The sequence below is a fragment of the Hypanus sabinus genome, unplaced genomic scaffold, assembly GCF_030144855.1.
Source record: "Hypanus sabinus isolate sHypSab1 unplaced genomic scaffold, sHypSab1.hap1 scaffold_2642, whole genome shotgun sequence".
In the NCBI taxonomy this organism is placed as follows: Eukaryota; Metazoa; Chordata; class Chondrichthyes; order Myliobatiformes; family Dasyatidae; genus Hypanus; species Hypanus sabinus.
In genome coordinates this window covers 1-12500 of record NW_026780773.1, presented here as the reverse complement: position 1 = coordinate 12500, position 12500 = coordinate 1, and the positions used below count along the sequence as shown (strand labels likewise).

The window sequence follows — 12500 nt, the reverse complement described above, 5'->3', positions numbered from 1 at the left end:
GGGCAATAACTCTACTGGGCCTATTTATAGGACCACCCCCCCCTCCCCAATAGTAACAGAGGCATCAAGGAACACATAGGGAGGCAGATTCTGGACCGGTGCAATAACAGGGTTGTTGTGATGGGTAGTTTTAACTATCCTAATAACGACTGGTGTCTCCTTTGAGCAAGGGCATTAGAAGGGGTGGGGTTCGTTAGGTGTGTTCAGAAAGGTTTCCTGATGCGATATGTAGATTAGCCAACTAGAGGAGAGGCTGTAATTGATCTAGTATTGGCAAGTAAACCTGGTCAGGTGTCAGATCTCTTGGTGGTAAAATATTTTGAGGGTAGAGATGACAACTCTATCTCCTTTACCATAGCACTGAAGAGGGATAGAAGCAGACAATCTGGGAAAACATCTAATTGGGGTAGAGGGAAATATGATGCTATTAGGCAGGAACTTGAGAACATAAAATTGGGAGCAGATCTTTTAAGGGAAATGCACGGCAGAAATGTGCCAAATGTTCACGGAACATTTGCATGGTGTTCTATGTAGGTATGCTCCAATGAGGCAGGGAAAGGATGGTATGGAAAAAGAACCAGGGTGTACAAAGGATGTAGAAAATCTAGTTAAGAAGTAAAGCTTACGAAAGGTTCAAAATAAAAAACAGGCACTGTTAGAGCTCTAGAAAATTACAAGGGTGCCAGGAAGAAGCTTAAGAATAAAATTAGGAGAGCCAGAAGGGGCCATGAGGATGTCTTGGTGAACAGGATTAAGGAAAACCCAAGGCATTCTACAAGTATGTTAAGAGCAAGACGATGAGCTGTGTGAGAATAGGACCAATCAGGAGCAATAGTGGAAATGTGTGCATGGAGTCGGAGGAAGTACTTAATGAATGTGTGTGTTCAGGTGCCTTGCCGTTCAGCGATCATGTCTCTCCATTCATCATGGTCCCTGACCCTCTGAATTGTAGTTGTTGCCTCCCGTTTCTAAACATGATGTTAATCCATCTATCATTCTCATTCTCTGTCTGCGTCTGCTTCTTTTTCCTTCCATACCTGCTTTAATATTCACCAGTGAAAAGGACTTTGGCAATTGTGGGGATGACTTACAGTGGACTGAAATGCTTGAGTGTGTAGACATTGAGAGAGGATGTGCTGGAGCTTTTGAAAGGTATCAAGTTAGATAAGTCGCTGGGACTGGACCAGGTATACCCCAGGCTACTGTGGGAAGTAAGGGAGAAGATTACTGAGCCTCTGGCAATGATCTTTGCATCATCAATAGGGGCAGAAGTACCAGAGGACTGGAAGGTTGCAAATGTTGTTGCCTTGTTCAAGAAAGGGAGAAAAGATAACCCAGGAAATTATAAACCAATGGGTCTTACTTCAGTGGTGGGCAAGTTGTTGGAGAAGATCCTGAGAGGTAGGATTTATGAGTATTTGGAGAAACCTAATCTGACTAGGGATAGTGCCTTACAAGGCTGAGTGAATTCTTTGAGGATCTAAAAAAAAACAGTGATGAAGGTAGAGAAGTGGATGTAGTATATATGGATTTCAGTAAGGCATTTGATAAGGTTCCCCATGTCAGGCTCATTCAGAAAATAATGAGGTATGGGATCCAAGGAGACCTTGTCTGTGGATCCAGAGTTGGCCTGTCCACAAAAGGCAAAGGGTGGCTGTGGATAGTTCGTATTCTGCATGGAGGACAGTGACCAGTGGTGTTCTGCAGGGATCTGTTCTGGGAGCCCACTTCTTCAAGATTTTTATAAATAACCTGGATGAGGAAGTAGAAGGGTGGGTTAGTAAGTTTGCTGATGAGATAAAAGTTGGGGATATCGTGGATAGTCTAGAGGGTTGTCATAGGTTACAGAGGGACACCATTTGGATGCAGAACTGAGTTGAGAAGTGGCAGATGGAGTTCAACCCAGCTAAGTGTGAAGTGGTTCATTTCAGGAGGTCAAATTTGAAGACAGAATATAATATGGCAGTATGGAAGATCAGCGAGATCTTGGGGTCTGTGTCCATAGGACACTCAAAACTGCTGCTTAGGTTGACAGTGTTGTTAAGAATGTGTGATGACCTTCATCAACTGTGGGATTGAATTCAGCAGCCATGATGTTATAGCTATACAAGATCTTGGTTAGACCCCACTTGGAGTACTGCATTCAGTTCTGGTAACCTCCAATACAAGAAGGATGTGGATACCAGAGACGGTGCAGAGGAGACTTACAAAGGTGTTGCCTTGGTTGGGGAGCATGCCTTATAAGAATAGGTTGAGTGAACTTGGCCTTTTCTCCTTGAAGCAATGAAGGATGAGAGGTGACCTGATAGAGGTGTATAAGATGATGAGGGGCATTGATCATGTGGATAGCCAGAGGCTTTTTCCCATTGTTAGCTGAAATGGCTAACATGGCACAGTTTTAAGGTGTTTGGAAGTAGATACAGAGGAGATGTCAGGGGTAAGTTTTTTCACACACACATAGAATCGTGGGTGCGTGAAATGCATTGCAGGTGACGGTGGTGGAGGCGGATACAATAGGATCTCTTAGATAGGTACATGGAGCTCAGAGAAACAGAGGGGTTTGTGGTAGGGAAATTCTAGGCAGTTTCTAGAGTTGGCACAACATTGTGGGCCGAAGGGCCAGTAATGTGCTGTAGATTTCTTATGTTCTGACATCTCCAGCAGAGGGCAGAGGAACAACCCTAGCAAACAACTGGAAACTCAGTTTCTGTAAAACCCAGAATGTTAACTCATGTTAAAACAATTAAGCCAATCAACAGGTAACCATGGCATTGATAGAATTAGACAGGGGTTTCCGACTATAATGGTGAGACATCTTTCCAAAGCAGTTCACAAACCAGGACAGTAAAAGTCAATTCAAACTGTACCTACCCACAAACCCGAGATACTAGCCTACTCCTCACCCCACTCAACCCAGATACTAATCTCATGGAGGCAGTGTTATTTAGATTTAATCACAACACAGTTGAAACTTGATCATAAGACTACAACATAAAAGAACAAAATTAGGCCTTTTGGCCATTTGTGTCTGCTTTGCTGTTCCATCATGTGGGATTCAATTTTCCTCACACCCCAAATCTGCTACCTCCCTCCGTATTCTTTCATGCCCTGACCTACCAAAAATCTATCAACCCATGCCTTAAACATGCCCTCTACAACTGCCTGTGGCAAAGGATTCCACAGATTCACCACTCTCTGGATAAAGAAAGTTCTCCTCATCTCCGTTCTAAAAGGAACACCTCCCCCCCTTATTCTGAGGCTGTGTCCTCAGGTCTCCCACCATAAGAAACATCCTCTCCAAATCTACTCCATCAAGGCCTTTCACCATTTTTTAGCTTTCAATTTGGTCACCCCTCATTCCTGTGAATCCTACTGAATACAGGCCCAGAACCATCAAACACTCTTTATATGACAAGCCATTCAATCTTGGAATCATTTTCCTGAACCTCCTTTGAACCCCCTCCAGTGTCAGCACATCTGTTTTTAGATAGGGTGCTCAGTGCAGCTCACATACACCAAGTGAGGCCTGATAAAGCCTCTAGGATATTAGTATCCCCCCCCCTCCCAGTTCAGGTGCAAACTGTCCCTTTTTTAAAATAGGTCCAACCTTCCCTGGAAGAGAGCCCAATGATCCAAAAATCTTACTCTCTCCTTCCTACACCAACTCCTTAGCCACGTATTAAACTGTATGATCTTCCTAGTTCTGACCTCAGTAGTATGTGGCACGGGGAGCAATCCTGAGATTGCAACCCTGAAGGGCCTGCCCTTTAACTTGGCAGCCTCAACATTTGTAAAGCCTCAACATTACATTCTTGCTTTTATTCATTAGTCCTCTTGAAAGTAATGCTAATATTGCACTTGCCTTCCTTACCACAGACTCAATCTACAAATTAACATAGAAAACCTACAGCACAATACAGACCCTTCGGCCCATAAGGTTGTGCTGAACATATCCCTACTCTAGAAATTACTAGGCTTACCTATAGGCTTCTATTTTCCTAAACTCCATGTACCTATCCAAAAGTCTCTTAAAAGACCTAGCACATCCACCTCCACCATCTTTGCCGGCAGCCCATTCCACGCACTGGGAAAAAGCCTCTGACTATCCACACGATCAATGCCACTCAATATCTTATACACCTCTATCAGGTCACCTCTCATCCTCCTTCACTCCAAGGAGAAAAGGCCGAGTTCACTCAACCTGTCCTCATAAGACATGCTCCCCAATCCAGGCAACATCCTTGTAAATCTCCTCTGGACCCTTTCTATGGCTTCTACATGCTTCCTGTATTGAGGTGACCAAAAATGAGCACGGTACTCCAAGTGGGGTCTGACCAGGGTCCTGTATAGTTGCAACATTACCTCTTGGCTCCTAAATTCAATCCCACAATTGATGAAGGCCAATACAATGTACGCCTTCTTAATCACAGAGTCAGCCTGCGCGGCTGCTTTGAGGGTCCTATGGACTCAGACCCCAAGATCCCTCTGATCCTCCACATTGCCAAGAGTCTTACCATTAATACTATATTCTGCCATCATATTTGACCTACCAAAATGAACCACTTCTCACTTATCTGGGTTGAACTCCATCTGCCACTTCTCAGCCCAGTTTTGCCTCCTATCAATGCCCCGCTGTAAACTCTGACAGCCCTCCACACTATCCACAACACCTCCAACCTTTGTGTCATCAGCAAACTTACTAATCCATCCCTCCACTTCCTCATCCAGGTCATTTATAAAAATCACAAAGAGTAAAGGTCCCAGAACAGATCCCCAAGGCACCTCACTGATGACCACTCATGCAGAACATGAATCGTCTACAACCACTCTTTGCCTTCTATGGGCAAGCAAGTTCTCGATCCACAAAGCAATGTCCCCTTGGATCCCATGCCTCCTTATTTTCTCAATAATGCCTTGCTGAAATCCATATACACTACATCTGCTGCTCTTCCTTCATCAATATGTTTAGTCACATCCTCAAAAAAATCAATCAGGCTCGTAAGACACCACCTGCCCTTGACAAAGCCATGCTGACTATTCCTAACCATATTATACCTCTCCAAATGTTCATAAATCCTGCCTCTCAAGATCTTCTCCATCAACTTACCAACCACTGAGGTAATATTCACTGGTCTATAATTTCCTGGTCTATCTCTACTCCATTTCTTGAATAAAGGAACAACATTTGCAACCCTCCAATCCTCTGGCACCTCTCATGTCCCTATTGATGATGCAAAGATCATCGCCAGAGGCTCAGCAATCTCCCCCTTCTCCTCCCACATTAGCCTGGGGTACATCTCATCTGGGCCTGGCAACTTATCCAACTTGATGCTTCCCAAAAGCTCCAGCACATCCTCTTTCTTAATATCTACATGCTCAAGCTTTTCAACCTGCTGCAAGTCATCACTATTATCACTAAGAGCCTTTTCCAATATGAATTCTGAAGTAAAGTATTCATTAAGTACCTCTACTATTTCCTCTGGTTCCATACACACTTTCCCACTGTCACATTCAGTAAGTCCTATTCTTTCACGTCTTATCTTCCTGCTCTTCACATACTTGTAGAATGCCTTGGGGTTTTCCTTAATCCAGCCCGCCAATGCCTTCTCATGGCCCCTCCTAATTTTACTCCTGTTAGCCTTATAATCTTCTACATCTCTAACATTACCTAGCTCTCAGAACCTTTTGTAAGAATATCTTTTCTTCTTGACTAGATTTATTAGTCTTTGTACACCATGGTTCCTGCACCCTATCGTAACTTCCCTGTCTCATTGGAACGTACCTTTGCAGAACTTCACACAAATATTCCCTGAAAATTTGCCACATTTCTTCTGTACTTTTCCTTGAGAACATCTGTTTCCAATTTAAGCTTCCAATTTCCTGCCTGATAGCCTCATATTTCCCCTTACACCAATTAAATGCTTTTCTAACTTGTGTGTTCCTATCTCTCTCCAATGCTATGGTAAAGGAGATAGAATTACGATCAAAATGCTCTCCCACTGAGAGATCTGACACCTGACCAGGTTCAATTGCTAATACTAAATCAAGTACAGCCTCTCCTCTTGTAGGCTTATCTGCATATTGTGTCAAGAAACCTTCCTGAACACACCTAACAAACTCCACCCCATCTAAACCATGGCTCTAGGAAGATGCTAATCGATATTTGGGAAATTAAAATCTCCCATCACGACAACTCTGTTATTATTACACCTTTCCAGGATCTGTTTCCCTATCTGCTCCTTGATATCCCAGTTACTTTTGGGTGGCCTACAAAATACACCCAGTAAAGTTATTGACCCCTTCCTGTTCCTAACTTCCACCCACAGATACTCCATAGACAATCCCTCCACGGCATCCACATTTTTTTGCAGCCGTGACAGTATCTCTGATCAACTGTGCCACGCCCCCACCTCTTCTGCCTCCCTCCCTGTCCTTTCTGAAACATCTAAAACCCAGCACTTGAAGTAACCATTCCTGTCCCTGAGCCATCCAAGTCTCTGTATTGGCCACCACATCATATCTCCAAGTACTGATCCACGCTCGAAGCTCATCAGCTTTGTTCACAACACTTCTTGCGTTAAAATAGATACGTCTCAAACCTTCGGTCTGAGCATGTCCCTTCTCTATCACCTGACGCTGTCTCCTATCTTTCTCTATTTGAGAGCCAGATGCCTCTTCCCCAGTCTCTTCAGTTTGGCACCTGAGGACATTTCTATCACATACAAACCTTTGATTTCTGTCCATATAAGCAGTCTTCGTATGACCTTTATCCTCCTCCACCTCACCATCTGCTCTAACACTTTGGTTCCCTTCCCCCTGCAAATTTAGTTTAAACCCCCCCCCCCCCCCCCCGCCGGAGCAGCACTAGCTAACCCCTGCAAGGATGTTAGTCCCCTTCCAATTCAGGTGTAATCCGTCCCGTCGGAGCAGGTCCCACCTTCCCCGGAACAAAACCCAACTGAAGCCCTCCCTCCTGCACCATCTCCGTAGCTACATATTTATCTGCATTATCTTCCTATTTCTAGCCTCACTAGCACGTGGCACGGGGAGCAATCCTGAGATTGCAACCCTGGAGGTCCTGTCCTTCAACTTTGCACCTAACTCCCTAAAGTCGCTTTGCAGGACCTCCTCCTCCTTCCTATCTATGTCATTGGTCCCTAGTGGACCACGATATTTGGCTGCTCACCCTCCATCCTGAGAATACCAAGAACTTGATACAAGATATCGCAGACCCTGGCACTAGGGAGGCAACAGACCATCTGGGATTCTCGATCTCTCCCACAGAACCTCTTATCTGTCCCCTTATCAAATCCCCTATCACTAGTGATCTCCTCTTTCCCCTCCTTTCTTTCTGAGCTGAGGGTCCAGTCTCGGTGCCAGAGATGTGACCACTACAATTTGTCCCTGGTAGGTCGTCCCCACCAACAGTATCCAAAATGGTATACTTATTGTTGATGGGGACGGCCACAGGGGTGCTCTGCTCTTCCTGTCTATTCCCCTTCCCTCTCCTGCTAGTCACCCAGCTACCTACCTCCTGACTTTTAAGGGTGACTACCTCCCTGAAACTCCTGTCTATTTCTGCCTCTGCCTCACAAATGATCCGAAGTTCATTCATCTCCAGCTCCAGTTCCCTAACTTGGTTTATCAGGAGCTGCAGCTGGATGCACCTTTTACAGGTGTAGCCATCAGGGACTTCACACATCCTGCATATGGAGCACTCGACTGCCCTAACTGCTGCCTCCATTACTTACTCCTAAGTTAATTAAATTAATTAAAGGAACTTACCCGGCCTTACTTCCAGTAACATCACAACAACATTTACCCTGCTCATGGACGGTGTGCCATTCCTGTCAGGCTACATAGCATCCACGCCATGCCACTAGAGTCAAAAAGAGATACTTTCCCCAAGCAGTGAGGCTGATCAACAACTCTATCCACTAACGTACCTCTCCACACCCCCAACCCCTATTAATTTATCATTTCCTGTTAGAGTCACCTCATGTACAGACATCCTGTGTCCAGTGCCACTTAAATGGGCATACAATTGATCTACGTATATAAGCTAACTTATGTGTTTATATTTATAGTGCTTTTTTTTATTATTATTATTGCTGCAGTCTTCATCTTTATAAGACCATTAGATTGAGGATTTTTGGGCTGCATTGGATGTGAAGTAACAATTATTTTGTTTTCGTTACACTTGTGTACAGGAAATGACACAGTCAGAGAGGTACAGCCCAGAAACAGGCCCTTCGGCCCATTTAGTCCAGGCCGAATACACTCAAACTGCCGACTCCCATCAACCTGCACCAGGACCAAAGCCCCCATACCCCAACATCCACGTACCTATCCAAATTTCTCTTGAACATTGAAATCAAGCTCGATGGACCACTTATGCTGGCAACTCATTCCACACTCTCATGACCTTCTGAGAGAAGTTGTTTCCCCTCATGTTCCCCTTAAACCCTTAACACGGACTTTTGGTTGTAGTTCGATCCAAAAAGCCTGCTTACATTTAGTCTCTCTATACCTCTCATAAATTTGTATACCTCTATCAAATCTTCTCTCAGTTCTCTTTACTTTTAGCTCAGAACCAGTAACATCCTTGTAAGTTTTCTCTGTATTCTTTCAACTTTGTTTACATATTTCCTGTAGGTAGGTAATCAAAACTGCACACAATTCTCTACATTAGGCCTCAACAACATCTCGTACAACTTCAACGTAACATCCCATCTCCTGTACTCAATACTTTGATTTATGAAGGCCAATGTGCTAAAAGCTTTCTTTACTACCCTGTGACACCACTTTCAACAAATTATGGACCTGTATTCCCAGATCTCTTTTTTCTACCACTCTCCTCAGTGCCCTACCAGTCACTGTGTAAGACCTACCCTGCTTGGTCCTACCGAAGAGCAAGACCTCACACTTGTCTGCATTAAAATCCATCTACCATTTTTCACACACAAAATGCTGGTGGAACACAGCAGGCCAGGCAGCATCTATAGGGAGAAGCACTGTCGATGTTTCGGCCTGAAACGTCGACAGTGCTTCTTATAGATGCTGCCTGGCCTGCTGTGTTCCACCAGCATTTTGTGTGTTGTTTGAATTTCCAGCTTCTGCAGATTTCGTGTCTACAATTTTTCAGCTGATTTTTCCAGCTGATGCACATCCCTCTGCAAGCCATGTTAGCCTTCCTCACTGTCCACTACACCCCTAGTCTGGGTGTCGTCATCTGCAAATTTGCTGATTGTTATCATCCAGATCATTTATAAAGATGACAACCAACAACAGACCCAGCACTGATCTCTGTGGCACACTACTATTCACAGGCCTCCAGTTGGAGAGGCAACCCTCTACTACCACTCTCTGGCTTCTCCCACAAAGTCAATGTCTAATCCAATTCACTACCCGATCCGGAATGCCGAGCGACTGAACCTTCTGGACCAGCTTTCCATGTGGGACCTTACTAAAACCCGTGCAGACAACATCCACTTTCCTGGTAACTTCCCTGAAAAACTGTTAAGATTGGTTAGACATGATCTACCAAGCATGAAGCTCTCAGAATACTTTCCAATAACTTTCCCACAACTAACGTCAGATTCACCAGCCTATAATTTCCTGGCTCATGCTTAGAGCCTTTTTAAAACACGGATAAAAAGAATTCACTTACAATTTCCCTCATCTGTTTTGGCTCCACACATGGATTACCATTCTGGTCTTCCAGATTATCAACCTTGTCCTTTGCAGTGCTTTTGCTTTTCGCATATCTGTTGAATCCCTTGGGATTCTCCTTCATCTTGTCTGCTAGAGCAACTTCATGCTTTCTTTTAGCCTTCCTGATTTGGTTTTGTGGGAGAAGCCAGACAGTGGTAGTAGAGGGTTGCCTCTCTAACTGGTAGCTTTGCATTTCTTGTGTTGTTCGTCCTTCGGAGTCGAAGACGACCACGACTTCTGTCAGGTGGAGGGTTTGTGACTGTGGGTCCGGAGGTGACTGGTGAGGCCAATCCGGGCCCTGAAAGCTTGCCCACATGTGGGGCACATGAGGGTAGGTGCTGCAGTGGAAGTGGAGGTAGCTCAAGCCTCATGCGTGCGGCGTGTTTCCTCTGAGCCTCTGCGGTGCGTCTGATTTCCGCTGCGTACGCTCCTTTACTGGTCTTGCTCCACCAGAGCAAGCGATTCCCAGCTACTGGGATTGATGGTGTGTGTGAATCCCAGTAGCTGGGAATTGATGTTGATTTCTTGTACTCCATAAGCGTCTCATTTGTCCCTACTTGCCTATACCTCCGATGGACCTTTTGTTTTAAAAAAAAACCAGGGCCTCAATATCTCTTGAAAACTAAGGTTCCCTATACTTGTTATCTTTACCTTTTATTCTGCCAGGCACATACAAGGTTTGTACACTCAAAATTTTGTTATTGAAGACCTTCCACTTTCTAAGTACATCTTTGCCAGAGAACAACCTGTCCCTATCCACACTTGCCAAATCACTTCTGATACCATCAAAATTGGCCTTTCTCCTATTTAGAACCTCAACAGAATCTATCTGGGCAGTTACCAACCTGATGGTATGAACATCGATTTCTCAAACTTTGGGTAATTTCTACCCCCCCTCACTTTTCCCATTCTGGTGACCCCCTTCTCTTCTCCTCACCCACCCATCACCTCCCTCTGATTCCTCTCCTCCTTCCTTTTCTCCCATGGTTCAATCTCCTCTCCAATTCCTTCTTCTCCAGCCCTTTACCACTTGCCCCTATCACCTCCCAGCTTCTCACTGCATTCCCCCCCACCCACCTCTCACCTGCCAGCTAGTCCTCCCCCCCCGACCTTATTATGGTTTCTGCTCTCTTCTGTTCTCACCCCAGTGAAGGGTTTCAGACCAAACTATAAATTCATTGTAGATGCTGCCTGACCTGCTGAGTTCCATCAGCATTTCTGTGTGTTGCTCACGGCTCTAACTGTCTCCTGAAGCTATTTATCATTTACCTAAACCATTTGTCTATTTTTGATTTTGGAACATCTGCAAAGATTGTACCCTTGCCCTGTAAACCCATGGTTAGGGGCAAAAATGTAAAGCAAAGTCCTAACAGTGACTCTGGAAACAGAAATCTAACTCCTTACAGCACTTCAGCCTGGCACGTCTCCGTCTGCTTTTTTACCACTATCCTTATCAAAATGTCAACTTCAACTCTGGAAAATTCCACTTTTGAAATGCTTTTCTGAGGTTGGCACCATCAATACAAACTCCAATCCTTACCAAGCACTTAATCAAAGAACTTCACAATCAGGTAAATACATATGACCATAAGGATTCTGTCCTTGATCACCATTTTCACAAGATTCCTCCTCTGAATTATTACTTTAAGTGGGCTGGACAGTTTAGTTTACAAAGCTTCAATACGGCTCTGGCATGCTTACCATATGCCACTGGGGTCAATTTTAAGACGGTGTGCAGGGGGCACTTCAGGTATGGAAGCTCCTCTGTGGACAGAAGAAAAAACAGTGGAAATGAGACAGGTGAGAATTTGCCCATTTACCCCGCTGGTGTACTAAATCATGCCTTGTCTAACAGTAAAGGAGACTCCATCAAACCTCTGGGAAGCACAGTTCCTCAAATACACATTACAAAGATTCCTCTGCCACATAAAAGTGTAAGAATTGTTGGACAGAAACCTCTTTTGAGGAGGATCTGGGGCTTGTAACAGATGGAGTACCAGCCCTGTTTGGGCTGGGGTAGGGGTGTAGGGCTTTTGGGTGGATGAGGACAAACGGGGAGATGAGAATGGGGTGGCACCAGAGTTGAATCTTGAATTCTCCAATTGGAAAAGCAGCTGGTAGCAGAAGCATGAAGGTCATTATATGTCACTGTCACAAAGCACACAGCAGCACCTCTGTACAGCAAAAGGCAGCACAAGCAATGTTGTGGCATCATCCTCCCGTTTACCTGCTGTTTTATCGAGGAAATACGCCAGCAAGCAGCGCATGACGGCTTGGTGACAGATGACTAAAACATTCTCCTGCCTCTCGAGCTCCATGATCACTGGCTCCAGGCGCTGAACCAAATCTTCATACGACTGGAGGAGAAGAAACAGATTACAACAATGGTCAAAGCAGGTCACTGCCACTGTAAGAACATTTCAGACTCCTAGCCTTGATTTGTATTAAACTTGCTGTAAAATCACGGATACCATCTCATTCCCACTGTCACATTCCTGTGCCACCTGGAGCTGGCACTGAACATCCACTTTTCATTACGCATGACAGACTTCAAAAATCATTGCATTGATAGTAATGCAAGAAGATGACAAACACAAAGCTTTAATCAACAGAGAGGTCTACAATATTCACTGCCATCAATAGGGCATGTAATTCAATGACCCAGGCCACTGTCTTTTTTTGGGCTGCACACAATACTCAGCTAAACTCTTGGTCTCGGACTCTGTGGATTTCAGTTCAGAATGCTATTTGATTGTGGTTATTGTTTGCCTGATTTGGTTTTTTTT

General features: G+C 44.6%; 1 protein-coding gene across 1 annotated transcript in view; it reads right to left on the bottom strand.

The window, feature by feature from the left end:
- LOC132388106 (6-phosphofructo-2-kinase/fructose-2,6-bisphosphatase 4-like) overlaps positions 1 to 12121 on the bottom strand; it is a gene marked incomplete at its 5' end in the record, with an annotated part of 24810 nt that extends 12689 nt beyond the window's left edge. Inside the window, 2 exons of the mRNA XM_059960464.1 lie at positions 11416 to 11478; positions 11942 to 12121. Of these exons, the coding sequence (XP_059816447.1) occupies positions 11416 to 11478; positions 11942 to 12121 (243 nt within the window). The remainder of the gene's footprint in view (positions 1 to 11415; positions 11479 to 11941) is intronic.
- Between the last annotated feature and the right edge of the window lie 379 nt (positions 12122 to 12500).